The 27,274-nt window shown below is 50.0% G+C and overlaps 1 protein-coding gene across 1 annotated transcript in view; it reads left to right on the plus strand.

The window, feature by feature from the left end:
- LOC137413289 (uncharacterized) overlaps window positions 1-27,274 on the plus strand; it is a 78,400-nt gene that overhangs the window by 30,286 nt on the left and 20,840 nt on the right. The window contains exons 3-4 of the mRNA XM_068098682.2: window positions 10,617-10,876; window positions 11,096-11,236. Coding sequence (XP_067954783.2) covers window positions 10,617-10,876; window positions 11,096-11,236 — 401 coding nt within the window. The remainder of the gene's footprint in view (window positions 1-10,616; window positions 10,877-11,095; window positions 11,237-27,274) is intronic.

Genomic DNA, 27,274 nt, shown 5'->3' on the forward strand with positions numbered 1-27,274 from the left:
TGCATGGGCTGCCACTCACATTCCAGCTGTCTCGTCTGGGTTGGATTCCTGATCCGACTACGTACTGTCGGATCAGTGTTTCCGAGGTATGGTGGCGCATCACAAAGTATGCTGTGCATCTGATGGACATTCATTTGGATATCCCACCTGGAAGCAATAGCAGGTGGGCGTTATATCGATCCGACCATCGTTCAATGAAGATTAGGCGAGTTATCACCTGCACCCTAACTATATTCCGAATATTCAGCCATGCTCCAGTGCAATCTCGAAAACAAGCAGGCCACGTGATACGAGCGAAAGAAGAAAAAGAAAAAAGAAGAAGAAGAAAAACTCATGAAAAACTGTGTGACGTGATGAAACAGAAATCTACGGAATGTGGACTCATGATGTCATATATTTACCGATGGCAACGTTTTCAACTATATGTGGCTCTTTTTAAAGCAACCGAGCCTCAACTAGAGTTTAAGAATTGCACAGGCCAAACTGGGCACACAGTCATTTTTATTACCTGGATGGAGGTAATAAAAGGTGGATGGAGGTTATGTTTTCACCCCTGTCTGTCTGTTTGTCTGTCCGTTTGTTTGTGAACAAAATATCGCATACATTTGTAGACAGATTCGGACGAAATTTGGCAGAGGTAGTGTATGTCAAAAGGACGAAATGATTAGATTTTGGTGAAGATCCGGATCCGGCTACTAGAAATTTAATAGTGATTCTTCACCATTGGGAGATCGGGCCAAAAACGATACATAGCAGGATATCTCAAAAAATTATGGACGGATTTGGATGAAACTTGGTTGAGAGGTTGGGTGTGTGACAAGGACGATTCGATTCCATTTTGGTGAAGATCTGAATATGGATTCGGATATGAAGATTATTTAATTTTTTAAGTATTTCTTCACCATTGGGAAACAGGGCCAAAAACGATGCGTAGTAGGATATCTCAAAAAGTTGTGGATGGATTCAGACGAAACTTGGCGGACAGGTTGTGTGTCTGACAAGGATAAATAGATTCGATTTTGGTGAAGATCTGAATATGGATTCGGATATAAGAATTATTAATTTTTAAGTGATTCTTCACCGTTGGGAGATCGGGCCAAAACGACATATAGCAGGATATCTCAAAAAGTTACGGACGGATTTGGACGAAACTTGGTGGACATGTTTGGTGTCTGACAAGGACAAATAGATTAGATTTTGGTGAAGATCTCAATATGGATTCGGATATAAGAATTATTAATTTTTAAGTGATTCTTCACCATTGGGAGATCGGGCCAAAAACGACATATAGCAGGATATCTCAAAAAGTTACGGACGGATTTGGACGAAACTTGGTGGACATGTTGGGTGTCTGACAAGGAAGAATCGATTCAATTTTGGTGAAGATCTCCAGCTAGTAGAGTTTTAAAAAAGTGATTCGTCACCATTGAGTGATATGGTCAACCAGGTGGAGGTATGCTCTCTACTGAGTGCCGTTCTAGTTTGCTTTGTGTTTTAATCATTGCTTTATAATTACACTACACAGTGTTATATTATTATATAAAATCGTGGACCAGATTAAGCGATTATAGACTGCGAGAAGCTACTCTGGTAAATCTTGAATAGAGGTATATATACAGTATATATATATATTACATTGTAGCGGTTCCCGCTGAATGTACACAATCGCCTTGCACCTGCCAGGACGCGGCCAGGGCGCGATCGCCATGCCGGGCTCGTCCGGACGGGCCCAGACGCGCCTCTCCTGGGCATGCCCGGACTCGCTGTTCCCGGGCACGCCCGAACCTCCCGGGCACGCCCGGTCTCGTCTTTCCCGGGCATGCCCGCTCTCGCCTTTCTAGGGCTCGCCCAGAGCGCCCGGGCACGCCCAGCCTCGACTTGCCAGGCCGCGTCCAGGACGCCCGGGCATGTCCACACTCGCCTTTCCAGGGCTCACCCAGAGCGTCCGGGCATGCCCGCTCTCGCCTTTCCAGGGCTCGCCCAGAGCGCTCGGGCACGCCCAGCCTCGCCTTGCCAGGCCGCGTCCAGGATGCCCGGGCATGTCCAGACTCGCCTTTCCAGGACTCGCCCTTGACACCCGGGCATGCCCGGTCTCGGTTTTCCCGGGCAAACGCCCCGGCATAAATGTGTATATATATTGCTGCCCGATAAACGGGCTTGTCAGAATACCTGAGCTGTTTTGTTTCAATAAAGCAACTCGGACGAATTCCGTCTTTGGTCGCGTCAATTCTTTCGACTCGCGTTGGAGCGCAGCTCCTTCACTGGTGACCTACCGACATGGACACGGCAGTGACTCTTAAACTGCCTACCTTTTGGGAGGCTCACGCGGCTGTTTGGTTCGCCCAGACAGACTCCCAGTTCGCCCTGCGAGGCATCACCGCGGACGACACCCGCTTCCACCACGTCGTGGCAGCGCTCGGTTCCGCCACCGCGGCCCGCGCCCTGAGCCTCCTCGAGCACCCACCGGCTGCTGACAAGTATGATGCGCTGAAGACGCTCCTCCTCGATGCTTTAGCCCTCTCACCGGCGGCACGCGCACGGCGCCTGCTCGACCTGCCCGAGCTCGGCGACACGCGCCCGTCCGAGCGCATGGACTATATGCTCTCGTTGCTCGGTGAGCACTCTCCGGATTTTCTGTTCCGCGAGCTGTTCCTTCGCCAGCTGCCTCACCCGGTACGCCTCGCCCTGGCTGGCACGTCGATCACCGATCCCCGCGCCCTCGCCAGGGAAGCCGAGAAGATCTCCTCGGCGGGCCAACACATCGGCGCGGCTACCTGGAGCCTGCCGCCGTCCGAGGCGACGCCCACGACGCCCGAGCGCCCTGCGCGGTTGGAGGCCAGACTGCCAGTGCAACTGGCGGCCGCCACGCCACGCCGACCGCTTCCGACACGACGGCCGGGGCCTCCACCTGACCAGGCGTGGTGTTATTACAACGCCAGGTTCGGACACAAGGGTCGGACGTGCCGACCCCCGTGCACTTTCGGCAAGTCGGGAAACGGCCGGGCCGGCGTTCATTCCCAGCCATGAGCGCCGGCCACTCGGGCAACTTGCTTTTTATTCGGGACAAAGCGTCTGGGCGGCGTTTCCTTTGTGACACCGGCGCCCAACTGAGCGTCATACCCGCCTCTGAGCAGGACAGGCGGGACGCCATTTGCGGCCCCTCTTTGGTCGCTGCTAATGGCTCGGCCATACGCACTTTCGGCCCGCGCGACGTCACCCTCTGCTTCGGCAGCCAGCGCTTTCAGTGGACCTTTGTGACCGCCTGTGTCCCCATGGCTTTGCTGGGCGCCGACTTCCTCTGCGCGCACGGGCTGCTAGTCGACGTCAAACGACGTCGCCTTGTCAACGCCGAGACCTTCAGCTCCCTGGCGTGCACGATGAGCAGCTCCGCGCCGACCGAACTGGCATGCGCCCTCCCGACGGCGAACGAGTTCGCTCGCCTGCTCGCGGAATTCCCGGCCCTCACGTGGCCGACGTTTTCGGCCATCGCAGTGCGGCATGGGATCGAGCACCACATACCCACTACGGGCCCGCCGGTCTACGCCAGGGCCCGCCGCCTCGACCCGGCCAAGCTCGCCGTGGCAAAGGCCGAGTTCGACGCGTTGGAGCACCTCGGCATCGTGCGGCGCTCCAATAGCGCGTGGGCCTCACCACTGCACATCGTGCCAAAGCCGGGGGGCGGATGGCGCCCGTGTGGCGACTACCGCCGCCTCAACGACGCTACCACCCCCGACAGGTACCCGATCCAGCACATCCAGGACTTTTCCGCCCGTTTGGCGGGACGGGTCATATTTTCCAAAATTGACCTGATACGGGGATACCACCAGGTACCTGTCCGGACGGCCGTCATCACGCCGTTCGGCCTGTTCGAATTTTTGAGGATGCCGTTTGGCCTCAAGAACGCGGCCCAGGCGTTCCAGCGCTTAATGGATGGCGTGCTGCGCGACCTGCCATTTCTTTTCGTCTATCTGGACGACATCCTCGTCGCCAGCACGCCCCGCGCCGAGCACCTCCTCCACCTCCGAACACTGTTCCGTCGCCTCAGCGGGCACGGCTTAATTGTCAACCCGGCCAAATGCCACTTCGGCACGACGACCGTTGACTTTTTGGGCCACCGCATCACCAAGACCGGGGCCGTGCCGCTGCCGACCAAGGTCGAGGCCATCACCACGTTCCCGCGTCCCCGTTCCATCAAGGCCCTACAAGAGTTCCTCGGCATGGTGAATTTTTATCACCGATTCGTGCCCCGCGCTGCTCAGCTCATGCGGCCCCTTTACGAGGCCCTCCGGGGCAAGCCGGCCAAGCATGACATCGTTTGGTCCGCGGCCATGGACGCGGCCTTCGCGAGCACAAAACGGGCCCTCGCCGACGCAACGCTGCTGGCTCTCCCGGTGCTCAACGCGCCCATCGCCCTCACTACGGACGCCTCCAACTACGCGGTGGGCGCCGTCCATGAACAATGGGTGGACGGGGTTTGGCAGCCACTCGCCTTTTTCAGCCGGCAACTCCGGCCGAACGAGTTAAAATACAGCACGTTGGACCGCGAGCTGCTCGGTCTATTCCTGGCCGTTCGCCATTTCCGACACCTCCTGGAGGGCCGCCCGTTCACGGCTTTCGTCGACCACAAGCCGTTGGTCTACGCAATGGCCAAAGTCACGGAGCCGTGGTCGGCCCGCCAGCAGCGCCACCTCTCCACCGTGTCGGAATTCATCACGGACATCCGGCACGTCGCCGGCAAAGACAATGCCGTGGCCGACTATCTTTCTCGGGCCAGCTCGAACGCGGTCCACCTCGGCGTGGACTTCGCGCTCATGGCGGCCGACCAGACCACTGACACCTCGGTGCAGGCCCTCCGGGCGGCGGACACGGGCCTCCGCCTGGCCGACATCCCCTTCGTGGGCACCGTCCTGCTCTGCGACGTCTCCCAGGGCCAGCCTCGCCCCATCGTGCCCGTTTCCTGGCAGCGCCGCATCTTCGCCTCCATCCACGGCCTTTCTCACCCGGGCCGGAAAGCTTCTCAAAAGCTGGTGTCGGCACGTTTCGTCTGGCACGGCCTTCGACGGAACGTCCGCGACTGGGCCAACGCCTGCACGGCCTGCCAGCGGGCCAAGGTCCACCGCCACACCCAGGCCCCGCTAGCACCTTTCACCATGCCTGCACGGCGTTTCGACCACGTCCACGTGGACCTGGTGGGTCCCCTGCCCCCATCGCGGGGGTTCACCCACCTGCTCACCATGGTGGACAGGACCACCAGGTGGCCGAAGGCCGTGCCCCTCACCTCCACCACCACCGCCGACGTGGCGCAGGCGTTCATCGCCACCTGGGTCGCGCGCTTCGGCGCACCGGCGGACATCTCGTCCGACCGCGGCCCACAGTTCACGTCCGAACTTTGGGGCGCGGTCGCCCGCTCGTTGGGGGTCACGCTGCACCGCACCACGGCCTACCACCCCCAAGCCAATGGGTTGTGCGAGCAGTTTCACCGCTCCATGAAGGCCGCACTCATGGCCGGCCTTCAGGACGACGGTTGGACCGACCGGCTGCCGTGGGTCCTTTTGGGCCTCCGCACGGCCCCCAAGGAGGACCTCCGGGCGTCCGCCGCCGAGCTCGTCTACGGCCAGCCGCTCCGCGTCCCGGGCGAGTTCGTGCCCGACGCTACCAGTCCCTGGTCCGCCGCACACCAGCGCTCGGACCTCCAGGAGGCCGCCCGACGATTTGCCCCCGTGCCAACGTCTCGCCATGGTGGCCCCCAGTCCTATGTCCCCCCGGCGCTTCGCACAGCGGAGTACGTCTTTGTGCGTCATGACGTGCACCGGGGGCCACTCCGGCCGCCGTACGACGGGCCCTTCCGGGTCCTGCGACGGGGCGACAAGTCCTTCGTCGTCGACGTCGGCGGCCGGTCGGACCGGATCTCTGTGGACTGCCTCAAACCGGCACACGTGGACGTCGACCGACCACCACGGTTGGCCCTTCCTCCGCGGCGAGGCCGCCCCCCGTCCACAGTTCCCCCCGCTCGACCACCCACCACCAGATCGGACCCCCCCTCCCCCCCACGACCCTTCAGGGGTCGCTTCGGCCGGGTCATCCGGACCCCCTTAAATTGACCCTGCCGGTGCAGGTCGATTCTGCAGGGGCGTGTGTAGCGGTTCCCGCTGAATGTACTCAATCGCCTTGCACCTGCCAGGATGCGGCCAGGGCGCGATCGCCATGCCGGGCTCGTCCGGACGGGCCCAGACGCGCCTCTCCTGGGCATGCCCGGACTCGCTGTTCCCGGGCACGCCCGAACCTCCCGAGCACGCCCGGTCTCGTCTTTCCCGGGCATGCCCGCTCTCGCCTTTCCAGGGCTCGCCCAGAGCGCCCGGGCACGCCCAGCCTCGACTTGCCAGGCCGCGTCCAGGAAGCCCGGGCATGTCCAGACTCGCCTTTCCAGGGCTCACCCAGAGCGTCCGGGCATGCCCGCTCTCGCCTTTCCAGGGCTCGCCCAGAGCGCTCGGGCACGCCCAGCCTCGACTTGCCAGGCCGCGTCCAGGACGCCCGGGCATGTCCAGACTCGCCTTTCCAGGACTCGCCCTTGACACCCGGGCATGCCCGGTCTCGGTTTTCCCGGGCAAACGCCCCGGCATAAATGTGTATATATATTGCTGCCCGATAAACGGGCTTGTCAGAATACCTGAGCTGTTTTGTTTCAATAAAGCAACTCGGACGAATTCCGTCTTTGGTCGCGTCAATTCTTTCGACTCGCGTTGGAGCGCAGCTCCTTCAACATAACACTTACATTTTTCAATCACTGGGGACGGATACTCTTCCATGTTGAAGCTACTTTATAGAGGGACTCGGTTGAAATAAGATAACGTATAATACTGGCTATCACCAGGTGAAGTTTGTCGCCTACTTTAGCACATATGTCCGGATAGACAGACAGACAGACAGACAAACAAATAGACCCACATGTAATACCCCGGCCTCTCTTCTGGAGCGCGTAATTGTGTATAAGTAAGACAAAAGTGACATCGTTGTTTTAAAATGTTACAAAGGTCGAAAATCAATGTCAAATGTTTCAGCCACAAGGTGACCTTCGTCAAAGACAAACAATAATTAGAGATAAACAACAATAGTGTTTGAAATTAATCACATTCATTGTCCAATTTCGTGTAACTTAATAGTACCGTGTTTAAAACGATCACATTTATCGACCCAAACATCTAATCCAAGGCTTCAACCGACACTGAGCTATGTCTAGACAAGGATTTTCTGAGCAATGGAGGCTGCTGTGAGCAACATTTGAATACGTTAACTTCCCGAGTTACACCAGGTGCTGAAAGATTGCTGAGAACAGCAAGCGGTGCTCATCTGGCAGGCTGTGAGCAGCCATCAAATATGTGGCTGCCCTGACTTGTCTGGGGCCATTATTCAGGCTCTAATGAATACTCATGAATACTCGGGCCCATTATGTTGGGCGATGGGATGCAGGTGCACTCATTAATGCAATACCTGTTTGTGAAACAACTTATAGCGGAGGTGGATGTGGTGAGCTGCGATTATGTATTGGGATTGATGACATTTTGAACCTCAGCTAAACTTGGTCTTCACCACTGCCTCTTGTGGTATTGGGATGTCCAGCCTTGGAAGGTGCAAATATCCTCCGCTACCAAGATTAGACGGCTCAAACATGAGTATATTGTACACTACCTCTGCACTTTCCATACTGGAATGAAAAACATTGACAACGAGAATTGCACCTCGTAGAGCACAAACCTCCGCCATGTTAAACAGTTTACATTTTGTATCCATTGATAGGCTAGATCTGGATTCGGACCTGAACCAAAAATTGAATCGCTTGTTCTTGTCACGAAACCAACTCACCCACCAAGTTTTGTCATATTCCGTCCATAACTTTTTGAGATATCCTGCTATGTATCATTTTTGGCCCTATCTCTCAATGGTGAAGAATCACTTTAAAAAATAAATTATTATTATATCCAAATCCATATTCAGATCTTCACCAAAATCCAAATGAAGCGTCCTTGTCACACCCCTAACCGGTCCACCAAGTTTTGTCCAAATCCGTCCACAACCTTTTGAGATATCCTGCTATGTATCGTTTTTGGCCCGATCTCCCAATGGTGAAGAATCACTTTAAAAAATAAATTATTATTATATCCAAATCCATATTCAGATCTTCACCAAAATCCAAATGAAGCGTCCTTGTCACACCCCTAACCGGTCCACCAAGTTTTGTCCAAATCCGTCCACAACTTTTTGAGATATCCTGCTATGAACGTTTTTGGCCTTTTCTCCCAATGGTGAAGAATCACTTAAACAAGCGTTACGCCGAGGTCCCCCGTCTGGGAAGTGATGTGAGTTGACAAAGTGGAAGACGCAGAAAACATGCTATGATATGATATTTCGCTCACAAGGTTCAGACATACATGGAGGCAGCCATCTTGTATTTTGACGTGGCGACCCAATTTTCAATAGCGTTCTTCCTTATGCCTAGATACACCCACACACCAGATTAGAAGTTGGTACTTCGCTTATTTTTCAAGATATACCACTCACAAGGTTCAGACATACATGGCGGCGGCCATCTTCGATTTTGACGTGGCGACCCAATTTTCAATAGGGTTCTTCCTTATGCGAGGTACACCCAAACACCAGATTAGAAGTTGGTACCTCGCTTATTTTTCAAGATATTTCGCTCACAAGGTTCAGACATACATGGAGGCAGCCATCTTGTATTTTGACGTGGCGACCCAATTTTCAATAGCGTTCTTCCTTATGCCTAGATACACCCACACACCAGATTAGAAGTTGGTACTTCTCTTATTTTTCAAGATATTCCACTCACAATGTTCAGACATACCTGGCATCAGACATACATGGCGGCGGCCATCTTGGATTTTAACGTCGGTTGCACCCACACACCAAATTCGAATGCGGTCCTTCGCTTACGCACGCACGCCCGCACGGACGGACGGACAGACACACGGACGGAGGGGAAAACCATAGTCCCCCTTTCGCTTTGTGGTGAAAATTTCCTGTTAATCGGACAAAAATTAATAATTCTTATATCCGAATCCATATTCAGATCTTCACCAAAATCAGATTGAAGCATCCTTGTCAGACACCTAACCGGTCCACCAAGTTTTGTCCAAATCCGTCCACAACTTTTTGAGATATCCTGCTATGTATCGTTTTTGGTATTTTCTCCCAATGGTGAAGAATCACTTAAAAATATATCGGATTCGGATCTGGATCTTCACCAAAATCCTACTATTTATTTGCAATCGGTCAATGCCTTTGACACCAATACAAATTCTATTACGTATACATTTTGTCTAGGCATCAAAAACCTACACATATAGGACAAAGTTTCAGGACCACGTCACCACCATTATAGCATTTAAATTGCATCAGACGTGGCAATAAATGTGAATTGTTGTTTCCAGCTTGCCGGCTGGATGACAGAAGACACCATTTGCATTTTTGTCCTCTCGATCCCTACCCCGTTTAGAATCTCGTGCGGGCACGGACAACTTGTTTCTAATCAATTTGGCCTTGTCACACCCCCAGCCTATCCACCAAGTTTCGTTGGAATCCGTCCGTAACTTTTTGAGATATCCTGCTCACAAACAGAGACAGACAAAAAACATACCTTGTGTCCACATTTGGTGGCAGACGTAATAGGTCCTGTTTATAATATACTGTGGTGTACTTGTCGCACCCTTTGACATCTCTCCTTATTCTATCTTACTTTTAAGTCTGTCTATCGTTTTTTGTGGCGTAGCCTGTAGGGCAATGCCTTAGAGAACAGTGATTGTCTGTCCGCATGTATGTATGTATGTATGTATGTATGTATGTATGTATGTATGCATGTCCCTTCCACCGGCATTTTGCGGATTTATTCCCTTTAGAATTCATTTTCTCTGCAACCATTGGTCCGATTGACACGAAAGTTTCAACATAGGTATTTGAGTCCGTTTGTTTGTTTGTCTGTCTGGCTGTTTGTCCACACAGAATATGATTTTCTCTGCAACCGTTGATCCGATTAACAGGAAATTTTCACCACAGGTGCAACTCCACCTGTAGTATTTTTAAATGATAAGCATGACGTCATAGGTCACGTGGTACGGTAGCAATCTTGGAAAAACCTTGCACCTCTATATCTTTGAAACTGCTCCATGGAAAAGAAATTGAAAGGTGTAAAGTACACACCATGAGGAATAAAGTGTGTTAATGATGTCATATGTGCCTTCATTATGATGTCATAAATCAGACAAGTAGAACGCTTGATCCGATTAGTATGAAATTTGTCTGGCTACGCTGTTGTTAGACTCGGTCTTGTTTCTATCCATAACTTAATCAGTCTTGGTTGTATTTTACTGTCTCTGCATGTTGGCCTCATCATTTATGTTTACTTATTACAAATTCACACCATTATGAGACTTGATAAAAAAACACCATCACCTTCAATATTTTTTGGTAACCACCTCTATAAATCACTTGGTCATGTCTCTAAATGACTCCTATAAGTACTAAAAGATAAAATAAATATTATTCTAGATTATTTGTCCCATCATTCATTGCTCATTATCTTGCAATGCACTCTCGCCCATCAGAAACCCAGATTATGTCGGCCACTGTGCATTTTGACAAAATGCCGTACGAGGATGCAGTCAAGTTTCTAAATTACTCAAAAAAGTACAACACGGAACTTCGACTACGGCAGAACACCCTGGGCTCACCCAGATCTCCAGAGGCTGCTCCGGCAAAACGTTGGCGGAGTGCGACCCTTTCTGCGGATGGTCAACTTTCAGAGAACGCGGTTGCTTCACCTGATGCACACAATGTTCTCCTGTACAACCGCTCATACAGGCTGGTATAGCAGCGCCTCGGGTCCTGAATCCTTGCCATATTCCTGCTCTTTGTTTTTGTGATGTTGTACCATTGTCACATTAGGTTTGTGCCTTGTCTGTATGAAAAATATGATGCTAACTGTTGATTGTCTTGTCTTTGCTACACCACGGGGTGTTGCAATGTTCTAATTACACAGGCGATACATTTGAAGTTATGATTTGATCTTCTGTTTTTCATGTAGTCTGCATCTCCTGATGAATATCAGAAAATGTTCAACAGGAAGATTAAACCACGCTTAACGGGATCTCTGGATAACCTTGACTCTTTATCTGAAGTTGCGGGAATGGCTCCCAGCCCAACTCTGTATATTCCCGAGAGACAGGTGAGGACAACCTTTTTTCAAAATCAATTTATAGTTCTAAGTTAGTGGATAAATATATCGCCATCATCATCATCATCATTCAATTCAAGTCATGGTTTTATTATCAAATCATCGCAGCCGGAAGCTGAATTGTGAATGATTTACAATATAACATTAACATAGGGACAATAATCCGTGCGCTCACCTGGTAGAATACATACTACACTGACTAAAGGTATTTTAACCAATTTCAATGATTGCTAGAAGACAGCGCAGCATGTGGAATCTTACAAACATAATCATAAGACTTTAAACAAACAAAGAAGAAAATACCTATTTTGGGGGGCATCCCTCCCCCCCCCCCCCCGTATTTCCCCAAAGGGGCAGATTTTTTTTAATGCCGTGAACAAACTTTGGTACATCATGGGTGATGAAGGTTGTGGTGAAGTTTCATCAAAATCGTGTGTTGAAATCTGAATCTGATTTCAGAAAAATCTGAAATCTGATCAAAATCGTCTGAGAAAAAAGCAAATTCCTATTTTGGGGAATCAAACCTGTATCCACTTTGATCCCCGGTAAAACCCCTTAGACCCCGATTTTCTTAATGCCGTAAACAAACTTTAGTCACAACATGACAAATATCATTTGTGCCAAGTTTGGTCACAATCCCTTCAGCGGTTTCGGAGAAGTTGCAAGTGTTTACGGACTGATGGACTGACGGACGGACAACGCGCCATCCCTGGAACTTCATCCCTGAATTTATAACAATATAACAATGTGAACTTCATTCCAGGTGAGCTAAAAATCATGATCATGAAATAAATAAGTAAATAAATTACAATCACGATACCATCGACAAATAATTAAAATGAATTAAAATGTACGACACCACAAGTACATATGCAAGCATTAATAACATGAAAAATAAGGATCGTTTAGGGAACACACATTGTTATAAAATACGCACTTTGTTATAAAATACGCACATTGTTATAAAATACGCACATTGTTAAATAATACACACATTGTTATAAAACACACACATTGTTATAAAATACGCACTTTGTTATAAAATACGCACATTGTTATAAAATACACACATTGTTATAAAATACGCACATTGTTATAAAATACACACATTGTTATAAAATACACACATTGTTATAAAATACGCACTTTGTTATAAAACACACACATTGTTATAAAATACGCACTTTGTTATAAAACACACACATTGTTATAAAATACGCATTTTGTTATAAAATATGCACATTGTTATAAAATACACACATTGTTATAAAATACACACATTGTTATAAAATACGCACTTTGTTATAAAATACGCATCGTTATAAAATACGCACTTTGTTATAAAATACACACATTGTTATAAAATACACACATTGTTATAAAATACACACATTGTTATAAAATACGCACTTTGTTATATAATACACACATTGTTATAAAATACGCACTTTGTTATAAAATACACACATTGTTATAAAATATGCACTTTGTTATATAATACACACATTGTTATAAAATACACACATTGTTACAAAATACACACATTGTTATAAAATACACACATTGTTATAAAATACGCACTTTGTTATAAAATACGCACATTGTTATAAAATACACATTGTTATAAAATACGCACATTGTTATAAAATACACATTGTTATAAGATACGCACTTTGTTATATAATACACACATTGTTATAAAACACACACATTGTTATAAAATACGCACTTTGTTGTAAAATACACACATTGTCATAAAATACGCACATTGTTATAAAATACGCACATTGTTATAAAATACGCACTTTGTTATAAAATACACACATTGTTATAAAATACACACATTGTTATAAAATACACACATTGTTATAAAATACGCACATTGTTATAAAATACGCACTTTGTTATAAAATACACACATTGCTATAAAATACACACATTGTTATAAAATACGCACTTTGCTATATAATACACACATTGTTATAAAATACGCACTTTGTTTTAAAATACACACATTGTTATAAAATACGCACATTGTTATAAAATACGCACATTGCTTTAAAATACGCATTGTTATAAAATACGCACTTTGTTATAAAATACACACATTGTTATAAAATACGCACATTGTTATAAAATATGCACTTTGTTATATAATACACACATTGTTATAAAATACACACATTGTTATAAAATATGCACATTGTTATAAAATACACACATTGTTATAAAATACACACTTTGTTAGATAATACACACATTGTTATAAAATACGCACTTTGTTATAAAATACACACATTGTTATAAAATACGCACATTGTTATAAAATACCCACATTGTTATAAAATACGCACTTTGTTATAAAATACACACCGTTATAAAATACACACATTGTTATAAAATACGCACGTTGTTATATAATACACATTGTTATAAAATACGCACTTTGTTATAAAATACATGCATTGTTATAAAATACACGCATTTTTATAAAATACACGCATTGTTATAAAATACACACATTGTTATAAAATACACACATTGTTATGAAATACACACATAGTTATAAAATACACACATTGTTATAAAATACACACATTGTTATAAAATACACACATTGTTATAAAATACACACATTGTTGTAAAATACACGCATTGTTATAAAATACACGCATTGTTATAAAATACACGCATTGTTATGAAATACACACATTGTTGTAAAATACACACATTGTTATAAAATACCCACATTGTTATAAAATACACACTTTGTTATATAACACACACATTGTTATAAAATACGCACTTTGTTATAAAATACATGCATTGTTATAAAATACACGCATTTTTATAAAATACACGCATTGTTATAAAATACACAGATTGTTATAAAATACACACATTGTTATGAAATACACACATAGTTATAAAATACACACATTGTTATAAAATACACACATTGTTATAAAATACACACATTGTTATAAAATACACACATTGTTATAAAATACATGCATTGTTGTAAAATACACGCATTGTTATAAAATACACGCATTGTTATAAAATACACACATTGTTATGAAATACACACATTGTTGTAAAATATACACATTGTTATAAAATACACACATTGTTATAAAATACACACATTGTTATAAAATACACACATTGTTATAAAATACACATATTGTTATGAAATACACACATTGTTGTAAAATACACACATTGTTATAAAATACACACATTGTTATAAAATAAACACATTGTTATAAAATACACATTGTTATAAAATACACACATGGTTATAAAATACACACATTGTTATAAAATGCACACATTGTTATAAAATACACACATTGTTATAAAATACACACATTGTTATAAAATACACACATTGTTATGAAATGCACACATGGTTGTAAAATACACACATTGTTATAAAATACACACATTGTTATAAAATACACACATTGTTATAAAATACACACATTGTTATAAAATACACACATTGTTATAAAATACACACATTGTTATGAAATGCACACATGGTTGTAAAATACACACATTGTTGTAAAATACACACATTGTTATAAAATACACACATTGTTATAAAATACACACATTGTTATAAAATGCACACATTGTTATAAAATGCGCACATTGTTATAAAATACACACATTGTTATAAAATACACACATTGCTATAAAATACGCACATTGCTATAAAATACGCACATTGTTATAAAATTCACACGTTTTAAAATACACACGTTGTTGTAAAATACACACGTTGATCTAAAATACACACGTTCATCTAAAATACACACATTGTTAGAAAATATGAGGCATTGATGATGTCACAGAGAGGAATCCTTAGTTCCAAGGTGAACTTTCGTATAAGTCTTGGAGAGATGCCATCTGGCCCACAACTCTTCTCCACTTTGATCTTTGATAGTTCTTTGTAGACCGTCACAGGTCGCACCATGGGAATTCTGTTTGGTGGGAAAGGATGAAAAGCTGGAATATCGCGAATGAGAGGTCCACTCAAAGGCATACTTTTCTGCACGTTGTCCTCGATCCATATGCTGAGAGGCTTCTCCATCCTTTCTATGTGGACATCCCAGACATGGGTGACCACCTTCGTACTCAATACAGCGCTCGCTGAAATAGGGTCACGAATCGCCTTCTCATTCTTCCGTATGTAGGGAACGCTGGATTCGTTGACGCCATAATGCCAGCCCACAGAGGCCGCACTCTCTCCTCTTGAAAGCCGGTTGAGCAGCCCCACTTTCTGGCTAAGGCTCATGACTTTCTTCTGCCTCTTGCTAGGCGACGCATCTTCGGCACTGGTCTTGCGCTTGAGAGCCATTATTGAACAATGAGCAGAGCAAGTCAAAAACAGGTCAAATCAACGGGATGAGAACAATCATCGAAATCGAGGACAGTCTGCATATGAATGATTGAGAGCATTGTGGGTATTGAGCCTATCTGCTAATTTCAATACGTAACAGATTTAATGCAGCATTTGCATTCTATAATTTGCGGGGTTGACATGATTTCGACGCTGATGGAACATCCCCCGAAGCGTTTTCATTGTGTAATATCTCTGTTGATACTTTACCGTAAATTGGCAGCTGTAAGCGATTTAATGATGCATTTACATTCTATAATTCACGGAGTTGACTTGTTTACACATCTGGTGGGATATTCCATGAAGGTCTTGATTATAGTCCAGCTAAAATTCACGCCACAAAAGCCATGAAAGCGCATATCACACAGCAGGTCATGCTCGCGGCTCGCAGAAGATGTTTTTTTTTGCGTACGTCCACCTGCTTTTTGCATGGCTAGTAAAATATGGGTTTTATAAATGTGTCAAGCTAGCAGCTCGAGAAAAGTTTTTTTGCGCCCTTGAAAAAATGCGAATTCGCAGAACATTGATGCGAATAGGGGCAAAAAAACCACGATTTTAGGGAACACAGCCGCAAAAACAAAAAACCCCGCGAATTTGCGGGACATGGCCGCGAATAGGGGGAAAAACCACAATTTCAGGGAACACAGCCGCAAAAACAAAAAAACCCCGCAATGTCAGGGACATGGCCACAAATAGGGGGGAAAAACCACGATGTCAGGGAACACAGCCGCAAAAACAAAAAAACCCCAAATTTGTGGGACATTTTCCGCGAATACAGAAACATGTTGCATTTTATCAACCGCTAATATCAACTGCCGGCGTCCGACTGTACTCATTTCAAAAGGGTGGGGAGAGAGGGGGACATTAACGTTGCACAGATGTAGAATTCTGATCGGGTGAATAGCACAAGGGTGAAAATTATTTCCAAGGGTATTTGGAAAAACAATTTTGACAACCAAGGAAAATTAATGTGGTAAAAGTGTAAAGGCAAGATCCCAAGAGTAGAAGGAAAAAATGCAGTTTTGATCTGGGAAATGTTCAACACAGAAGTGAATAACTCCTAGCTGTCTTGAAGCCAAGGTGGAGGGAAGAGTGAGGGTTTGTTTACTGTCAGGGTGGCAGAGTGTGCGAGGTCATCAGAAGGTCGCGCATTGCTTTGGAGCATAAACCACGAGTGTCTATGTGATTAAAATCAGACCTGTACAAGCAAGCTGGTCTTCCCGAGTACATTTTCCCATACTCAATTGGAATAACCTATCCACGACTGACAATCCATTAAGAAGCATTCATAATAGTTGATAGTTAGTTAGAATATATGAAAAGTAGGCTCGGGAATCCTACGGTAAAGGCTCGCTAGTATGGAGGATAATAGAGGACAGTGGATCCAGGAAAGGGGCCGTGATCAAACGGTTCGGACAGGACGAGACACTAAACTCCCTTTCGGCACAACATTTAATAAAACAAGGCAAAGATGGCGACAATCAACTCGCTCACACGAGCCACCAGCAAGAAGCCGGAAGTCTCCTCCCTTTCCGGTGCAAATTAAGAGAAAAAAGTAAGAATTACAGGCTTGCACTACACCAACATGGCATCAACATATTGCAAGAAAACATTCATAAGCAAAGCAGGAAACGTTCATGTATATTGTACGCATAACATCAGAGACTTTCTAACAGCCACCCCCAAATTTGTGGAATAAATTTGTAAAAAGGGAAAGTCTTTCCGTCCATTCACCCCTCACCCATCATCTTCAAGCTTCGACAGCCGGATCAATTTAGCAAGTGGTCGAACATAGTTCTTGCCACGAACCTGAACGCTGGCAGTTCGAGCACGGCCATCTGAGCCCGGAAAGGTCTCGTGAGGTTTCCCTCTATGGGCGATGAGGCGACGGACGGACATTAGGAAGGCATCAGCATCAAGGCCCTCCAGGAGGCCCAGATGTACGCTGCGGGTAGTGAGGCACTTGAAGATTATACCCCAGCGCTTCTCCGTTCGTCTTGCAATTTTTATGGTGAGAGGACCGAAGCAGTCCACTCCAGTAGAGTAGAAGGCAGGCTTGCATAGTCGTAACCGAGCAGGGGGTAGATCAGCCATCCTTGGCACCTCTGGATTGGCACACCATCTTCAGCACTCGTGGCATTGATGTTGGTGTCGACGAATAGCCTCTCGACCATGCAGAATCCCGTACTTGCGACGTACTTCAGCGAGAATTCTCTCCGGACCACAGTGAAGCAGTTGGTCATCACATTCCTGAATAAGGAGCTTTGTTACTGGGTGAGGAGGATCTAAAACAATAGGATGCACAGCATCTTGTGTAAGGACATCCACACAGCGTAGTCTTCCTCCTACTCTGATGAGACCAAGGGTACGGTCATATTCAGGTGAGAGATGCCAGTTGACCTCTGATGGGTAAATCCCTACCCCTGACAAGTATCTGGACTTCGTCCGGAAAACTATTGTGCTGTGAGCATTGAAGCAGAAGATTCTCTATCTCTCCATGCTGGTGAGCGCTTAAGGTAAGATAGTGTGGCGGACACAAAAGCCCACTGGCGTGGTGACATCATTCCGCGCACCAAGTGGGCAGTGGCCACGCCCGAGGGGTAGGCGTGGCCTCATGATATACACCGGGCGCGCAGCCCGGAGCGCGCCAGTGTTACAGTGAGCTCCTGAAATAAAGACGCTTATAAGTTACCGCTTGTCCGCTTCCTCCTTGCTTGCAAGCAGCACGCGTAACGCCGCGTTTTACTGGTGACCCCCTTGACGTTGGATCTGCCGGAGCGATCCTTCCACACGCGACGCCATTGCCATGGCCAACTTCATCAAACTTCCCGAATTTTGGGAGGCTCAGGCCGAAGTCTGGTTCGTCCAGGCCGAAGCCCAATTTCAGCTTCGGCGCCTCACCGGCGATGACACGCGCTATTGCCACGTCGTCGCCTCCCTCGGGCCCGGCACGGCCGCTCGAGTTGTGTCCGTCCTTCGCCACCCACTGAACGGCCACAAGTACGAGGCACTCAAGCGGCTACTCCTAGCCACGTTCAGCCTCACGGATGACGCACGGGCCGACCGCCTCCTGGATCTCCCCGAGCTCGGTGACACGCGCCCGTCGGTCCGAATGGACCATATGCTGTCACTGTTGGGCGACGAAGCCCCCAGTTCTCTATTCCGGGCGCTTTTCCGTCGCCAACTTCCAGCGCAGGTTCGCCTCGCATTGGCCGGGACCGGGCTAACGGAACCCCGATCATTGGCAGCCGAGGCGGACAAGTACTTCGCCGCTTCGGACATGCGGGCGAGAGTCGGCGTGGCCGTCACGGCCCTCGTGGCTGATGCTGCTGATGCTGCTGCTGATGCTGCTGATCCACAGCATCAGCTTATACAGCATACGCAGCATGCTGATACGCACCTCGTGACCGCCGCCACGCCCCGCCCACCGCCGCGGCGAAAACCGCCACCGCGGGGAAACCCGCCAACTCCACCGGCCTGGCGGAGCCAGCCGCGCTCCTCCAGTTCCACCACCTGGTGCTGGTTCCACGCCAAGTTCAGCCACGAAGCTCGGCAGTGTCATCCGCCATGCTCCTTCAACAGGTCGGGAAACGCCTGGGCCGGCGCTCAATAGTGGCGATGAGCGCCGGCCGTTCGAGCAGCCTGCTGTTCATAACGGACACCTTCTCCAGGCGCCGTTACCTGTGCGACACGGGAGCGCAGGTGAGTGTCGTTCCCGCCGGCACGTCAGACAAGCACGCCGCGGGTGGGGGCCCCGCGCTGCTTGCCGCGAACGGGACGCCCATCCGTACGTACGGAAAACGCTGCCTCTCTCTGCGGTTCGGAGGGCAGGTTTTCCGATGGACGTTCGTCACCGCCAACGTGCCCATGGCACTGCTTGGCGCGGACTTCCTGTGCGCTAATGGGCTCCTGGTCGACGTCAAGCGCAGACGTCTTGTCCAGGCCGAGACGTTCAGCTCGCTCGCTTGTGCGTTGCCCAGCTCAACGAGCGGCTTGCCAAGCGGCTTGCCGAACGGTTCGGTTCCGGCCACGTTGGTCTGTACGCTTCCGGCAGCGGACGCATTCACCCGCCTCCTCGCCGGCTTCCCGGCCCTCACGCGGCCCACCTTCTCGGCGGGGGCCGTCAAGCACGGGGTGACCCATCACATCCCCACCGTCGGGCCACCGGTCTACGCCCGGGCACGCCGCCTCGAGCCGACGAAGCTGGCGGTGGCAAAAGCGGTGTTCGCTACCCTGGAGCGACTCGGCATTGTTCGGCGCTCAGAGAGCGCTTGGGCGTCGCCGCTGCACATCGTCCCGAAGCCCGGCGGGGGATGGCGACCGTGCGGGGACTATCGCCGTCTCAATGACGCCACGACTCCCGACCGCTACCCTGTCCCCCACATTCAGGACTTTTCCGCCCGTTTGGCGGGCATGTCCTTCTTCTCGAAGGTGGACCTCATACGCGGCTACCATCAGGTCCCCGTCAGGCCGGAGGACGTCCCGAAGACGGCGGTCATCACGCCATTCGGACTCTTCGAGTTCCTGCGCATGCCCTTCGGTCTGAAGAATGCGGCTCAGGCGTTCCAGCGACTGATGGACAGCGTCCTGCGTGACTTGGATTTTGTCTACGTCCACCTGGACGATATCCTCGTCACCAGCGCATCCCGCGAAGAGCACCTACGCCACCTCCGCACGCTCTTCGAACGCCTGGGCCAGCATGGCCTGATTGTGAACCCCGCAAAGTGCCGGTTCGGCGCCGCCATAATCGATTTTCTGGGGCACCGTGTCACCAGGCACGGAGCCGTCCCCCTGCCGGCCAAGGTGGAGGCGGTGAAGGGGTTTCAGCGCCCCCGCACAATCAGAGGGCTGCAGGAGTTCCTGGGCATGGTGAACTTTTACCATCGGTTCCTGCCCCGTATCGCCCAGCTCCTGCGCCCCCTGCACGAAGCTCTCCGAGGTAAGCCGGGCAAAGGCGACGTTACCTGGACCGAGCAGATGGACACGGCGTTCACGGGCGCGAAGCTCGAGCTCGCCTTGGCTAACACCACCATGCTCGCGCACCCGGCGCCCGATGCACCGATCGCCCTCACCACCGATGCCTCGGACTACGCGGTGGGCGCGGTGCACGAGCAATGGGTGCGTGGAGCTTGGCAACCGCTGGCGTTCTTTAGCCGGCAGCTTCGCCCGCCCGAACGCCGTTACAGTACCTTCGACCGCGAGTTGCTCGGGCTTCACTTGGCGGTCAGGCACTTCCGCCATCTGCTCGAGGGCCGTGCGTTCACTGCCTTCGTCGACCACAAGCCGCTGATCTTCGCGATGGGCAAGGTCACCGAGCCATGGTCGGCCCGGCAGCAGCGTCACCTCTCGGCCGTGTCCGAGTACACGACGGACATCCAGCACGTCGCGGGGAAGGACAACCCGGTGGCGGATTGCCTTTCCCGGGCCGTCGCCCACACAGTCCACCTCAGCATCGACTATGCCCAGATGGCAGCGGACCAGGCCGCTGACCCCGACGTCCAGGCCTTGCGGACCACCGTCACGGGCCTCCGCGTCACCGAGGTGGCATTCGACGGCGCGGGCGCGGCCCTCTTGTGCGACGTCTCCCTCGGGCGTCCTCGCCCCATCGTGCCCGCGGGCTGGCAGCGCCAGGTGTTTGACGCCATCCACGGCCTGTCCCACCCGGGCGCGAGGGCCTCCCAAAGGCTGATCGCCGACAAGTTCGTCTGGCATGGCCTCCGGAAGGCCGTCCGCGGCTGGGCCAGGACGTGCCTCGCGTGCCAGCGCGCCAAGGTGCACCGGCACACCCAGGCCCCGTTGGCCCCGTTCACGGTGCCGGAACGCCGGTTTGACCACGTCCACGTGGACCTGGTGGGACCTCTGCCCCCCTCGCGGGGTTTCACCTACGTCCTCACCATGGTGGACCGCACCACCCGGTGGCCGGAGGCCGTGCCCTTGGCGTCGACAACGGCAGCCGATGTCGCGCAGGCTTTCATCGCCACCTGGGTCGCCCGGTTCGGCGCCCCCTCAGACATCTCGTCCGACCGTGGCCCCCAGTTCACCTCAGAGCTCTGGGGGGCGGTCGCGCAGGGGCTCGGGGTCCGGCTGCACCGAACCACGGCCTACCACCCTCAGGCTAACGGCCTGTGTGAGCGATTTCACCGCTCATTGAAGGCCGCGCTCCGTGCCACCCTCCGCGACGGCGGCTGGGTCGACAGGCTCCCCTGGGTCCTGCTGGGCCTCCGGACGGCGCCCAAGGAGGACCTGCGCGCATCCGCGGCGGAGTTGGTCTTCGGGCAACCGCTGCGGGTGCCGGGCGAGTTCCTCCCCGACTCCACGGCACCATGGTCCGCGGCACAGCAGCGCTCCGCTCTGCAAGAGACCGCCCATAGGTTTGCCCCGGTGCCAACGGCATGCCACGGGCACCCACCGACGCACGTCGCCCCGGAGCTTCGCACGGCGGAGTACGTCTTCGTCCGCCACGATGCCCACCGGACACCACTGCGGCCCCCGTACGACAGGCCTTTCCGCGTGCTGGAGACCGGGGCGAAGCACTTCACCCTGGACATCGGCGGTACTCCTGACCGCGTTTCGGTAGACCGCCTCAAGCCGCCCCACCTCGACGTGGACCATCCACCGCCAGTGGCCCGGCCCCCACGTCAGGGCCGCCCCCCTGCGGGCGGACCCCCGGCACCGCCCAGCCCCGCCGCCACGCTGCCCCCCGGTCCTGCACCCATCCCAGGGGCAGCCAGGGGCATCCCACCTGGCATCCCTGCACCCCGGACGCCGCGGATCACCAGGGGGCGCTTTGGCCGGGTCATTCGTCTGCCCCGCAAACTGGCCCTCCAGGTGCGCGGGAATTCTGGGGGGGCGCGTGTGGCGGACACAAAAGCCCACTGGCGTGGTGACATCATTCCGCGCACCAAGTGGGCGGTGGCCACGCCCGAGGGGTAGGCGTGGCCTCATGATATACACCGGGCGCGCAGCCCGGAGCGCGCCAGTGTTGCAGTGAGCTCCTGAAATAAAGACGCTTATAAGTTACCGCTTGTCCGCTTCCTCCTTGCTCGCAAGCAGCGCGCGTAACGCCGCGCTTTAATAGTCTTGATCGGAGGCTACCCCGTTGGGACACTGCTGTGCAGCCACAACCAGAGCGTTCCAAGTCTTGTACTGTGTAGGGTCAGGTAAGGCCTGTATGTCCACCGACATTGTTCCACAGAAGGTTGACTTCCGGAGCTCAGTCACATCACTTTGCTCTAGTATGCTGACCGGTCCTTGTAGTGACCAGCCCAGGTTGGTACAAACTGCTACTTGAGCACCCTTGGGGCCAAATCGCACAGGTTGCTTTGGTAAGATGAGGTGCGGATAGTCTGACCCGATCAATATTGTTAGTTGAGCCTTGTTAATCAAAGGGAGTGGTATCCCAGCTAGGTGGGGGTGCCGTTTCTGAAGATCAGCCACTGGGTACGAATACTCAAATAAGCGCAGCATTGTGGCAGTGAATGCTGCATCTATCCCATACCTCTGGTTCGGGTTCTCGACCGATGATATCTGAAGCTTGACAGAAGCCCCGGTACACTGCAACGTATCTTCTCGCACTGTCTTGAGCAGTAATGCTTCAGGTTTACCCACCAGGTTCAGCCGCTCCGTTATTGAATTCAAAAGCATAGTCCTTTCTGAACCATCGTCTAGAATGGCATAGGTCTCTATGGACTATTGTGGGCCATGAAGAAGCACCTTTACGACCTTTAACAGGACATCATGTGGACAGGAAGGCTTGTCAAGGTACACTGCAGATGGTGCGGAGCCTTTCATTAGGACGGTATCGCTGGATCTCTGCGCTGCATCATGTAGGATGGTTAGGTGCATCTCGTTGCAAGCAACGCATGGCTTCCTAAGTGTACAGCGATCAGCTGGGTGTGACCTACAGCACCTCCAGCAACGGTCATGTTCCCTTATCCACTTAATAATATGGTCTGTGGAAAGCTTCTTGAATTTTGCACAGGAACCGAGGTAATGATCACTGGTGTCACAATGAGGACAATAAGGCTTGGTCTTGGTTATTGAAGAAACATTACACAATGGCTGTGGCCTTGTGCCAGCTTTTGGTGACTCAGCGTTGTGAAACACTGAGGCCTGTGATTCTTTCTTTTTGAAAGATGAAGAATGCTGTTCCTTTCTCTTTAATCCCTGGCCCTCGCATTTGTAGAGGACAGCAGCTTGGTTCGCTATACGTTTAGCTCGGGCCTTCGCCTGCAGCCAAGCTGCCAGATGGTGCAACGTGTAGGTCTGATTAGAATCTGCGTTTAAAAGTCCTTGGTTAATGCAGTGCTCAATGAATCCATCACGATAGCTCGGTGGCAGTTTGCTAATTAGCCTGTCTACATGTGAGCCACATCGCAGTTCAAATCCATGCTCACCCTTGAGGGTTTGTAATATACCCACAAGGGAGTGCACTGCGAGAGCAAAGTCTTCAAAGGCCTCTGCATCTCCAGTCCTCACTGGTGCCATGTTCATGATGGCACCAATTTCGCTCTGTACGAGTTGCCTTGGCTGTCCATACTTGTCCTGCAGGGCCCGTAAGGCCACCGTGTATGGCTTCGGATCATGCATGTAGGCCTGAGCAAGTTTGTATGCACTTGGTAGCTTAAGGTGGGTTAAGAGTACTTGATATTTGTACTCCTCTGACAAGTAGGTATGATTACTCATAAGGCTATCCAATGCAAGCTTGAGAAGGGCAAAGTCACTTTCTCTGCCACTCTGGAAATAAGGCAGACTCGGTTTTGGTACGCCATAGGATGAAGCTATTAATAGGTCCATGAGGTTGGTGGTGCAGGCGTCTCAGATGGGTGAACTGGATGCCCATGTGGTGAAGTCGAGGGTGGTAGATAGGGTGCATGATGACATGGTAACATGTTAGGATGAAAATTTGAAGCTTGGAATGGAGCTGTGGTGGCGGATGAATATGCAGTTGGATGAGTTTGCTTCACCTTCTCTTTCGGTGATGGATTGTCATTAATGATTAATCGAGGAGTGGATGTGGATTGTAGGTCGGCAATGGCAATTTCCGGCTCTGGCCGCAATAGCGGCAGCTGCGTTGGCAATGGTTTGTTTGGTTGAACTGAGGGAGTACATGACACTCCACCACCGTGCAGAATCGTATGCTGGGCGGTAACGGTTGGACGCCCGGTTGGAGAGGTAGGCGCTTGAAGCTTCATCTCCTGCATCCAAGAATGACACTATCAACCGTGCTTCCTCCAGTTCCTGTTCGGCCTTCCTCAGACGTCTCTGTCTTGTTAGCTGGATGGACAAGGCCTCGTGTTCCCTCAGAGCCTGGCGCTCCATCTCCTGAGCCTGGCGCTCCATCTCCTGAGCCTGAAGGACTTCATCCTGCAGCTGCTGTCCACGTTTCTCAGCTCTCTCATCCTCCCCAACTTGACATGTTAGTTCCTCCAGTTCATACTGTTTTCGTTTTTCCATTAGAATAGCCGATTGTATACCACTGAGTTGGGATGTAATGGATGTACGGCTGTAGCTGGAACAATGGCTGCGTTGTGAGCTATGTGCACTGCATAGTGAGGCAGTCTTTGGTCGGTGGCTTCCTGACGAATGTCGTCGGTAAGAAGAACTCGGCCACACTCCTGATTAAGGGAAGAACCACTCGTGTTTGAAGGTACGTAGTTAAGAACATAGTCTTTCCAACGTTCAGGGATACGTATATTCCTTTTGGGTCGGGAAGACGCCGTTAATTCATTGCCAGTGCTGATGATGGCCGGACCCAGTAATTCGGTGGCTAATAGTAATACAGGTGCGGGGCTGACGGCGGCCACCGAAACAGAGACAAATGGATTCGTGCCATGGCCCATGAATGGTTAAAGGACTAACCGGGATAATGTTGCTGGTATTGTCTGCTGTTTGAGTACAATCGGCAGTCAGGGTAGCGGCGATATTCTCGTCCATGATTTCCTTGTCCAGCTGTTCGTTATCCGGCTCGAAGGACCATGAAAAGTAGGCTCGGGAATCCTACGGTAAAGGCTCGCTAGTATGGAGGATAATTTTGAACTAGGTACGGTACCTACTACACCTACCTACTACCAACTACCTAACCTACTGATGCCACAGTGATGGGTAAAACAGTGGCAAGAGGCTTTGGCTTCGCCGGCTCATTGCGGCTTTGCAGTCGCGTACTAGTAGAGAACAGTGGATCCAGGAAAGGGGCCGTGATCAAACGGTTCGGACAGGACAAGACACTAAACTCCCTTTCGGCACAACATTTAATAAAACAAGGCAAAGATGGCGGCAATCAACTCGCTCACACGAGCCATCAGCAAGAAGCCGGAAATCTCCTCCCTTTCCGGTGCAAATTAAGAGAAAAAAGTAAGAATTACAGGCTCACACTACACCAACATGGCATCAACATATTGCAAGAAAACATTCATAAGCAAAGCAGGAAACGTTCACGTATATCGTACGCATAACATCAGAGACTTTCTAACAATATATATGTATATATATATATATATATATATATATATATATATATATATATATATATATATATATATATATATATTTCTATATATATATTTATATATATATATATATTTCTATATATATATATATATATATATATATATATATATAGTATTGTTACGGACCGCGGATAAGATGTTACTGGATTTGGCGAGCGGATGGCGCCGCGGCCCGAACCGTTAACAATGACTAAGACCCGATTCTGAACATTGGCCAAATCGTGCCACAGATGTTCAATTGGGAAAAGACAAAGACGATGCGGATGTGAAGAAGAAGGAGACAAAAAGGTTTGAAATACGATTATTATTTATTACTATTTACAGGACCAAAAGAAACCAAGGAAGAAGGAAAGATAAGAAAATAAAGCAGAAAGAGGGACGGACCAGAAGGACACAGTGAAAACTCTAGCTTACCTATTACAGTCTTACTTAACCCAGGGACAAGACAAACAAAACAAACTCACGCACACAAGAAGGATGGAATGGATGGTTTTGGGACGGCAGAGGAGGGTCCAGGCAGATGGTAGGCGTCGAGGTCCAGCTCCAAGCGCGCGCTCCGATCCACGCTTTGGGGTCGAGGCGAAAACCCGGCAAACACAGCCTCGCGTCTCACCGACCGGCAAATGGGCCTAGAGGGTATCGGCCTATTGCCGCAATACAGGCACCCCCTCACGTTTCTCTCTCTCAGTCTTGCTCAATGGTTCGCTCTCCGTGCTGCCGTGGGGACGTCGTGTGCTTTTTCCGGACTCATCTGCCGTTTTTCGATCTTCGCACGCATATCTCATCCTCAAGCGCCGGTGTGACACACCCTCCTCAGTTTCGGTACCGCCCTCCCCCCGTGCTCTGTGACCTTATATGGCAATGCCACGGGCTTGCCTCCTTATTTGGACATGGCGCCGAACGGCGCGCCCCTCGTGGCGAGCTACGGGCTTGTTCCCTTATTTGGGCATGGGGCTGAACAGCCCCGCCCCTCGTGGCGCGCCCTGGGCTTGCCTCTTCCCGGCGACCCCGCCCATCCTGTTCACACAGAGCACGGAGCACATGGCAATGGCGGCGAATGCAGTTGGCAATCGAGGCTTTGTGAATGTGGCTTTGGGAATGAATTGGGAT

This window comes from Myxine glutinosa, chromosome 11 (genome assembly GCF_964187855.1).
Source record: "Myxine glutinosa chromosome 11, kmMyxGlut1.1, whole genome shotgun sequence".
NCBI lineage: Eukaryota > Metazoa > Chordata > Myxini > Myxiniformes > Myxinidae > Myxine > Myxine glutinosa.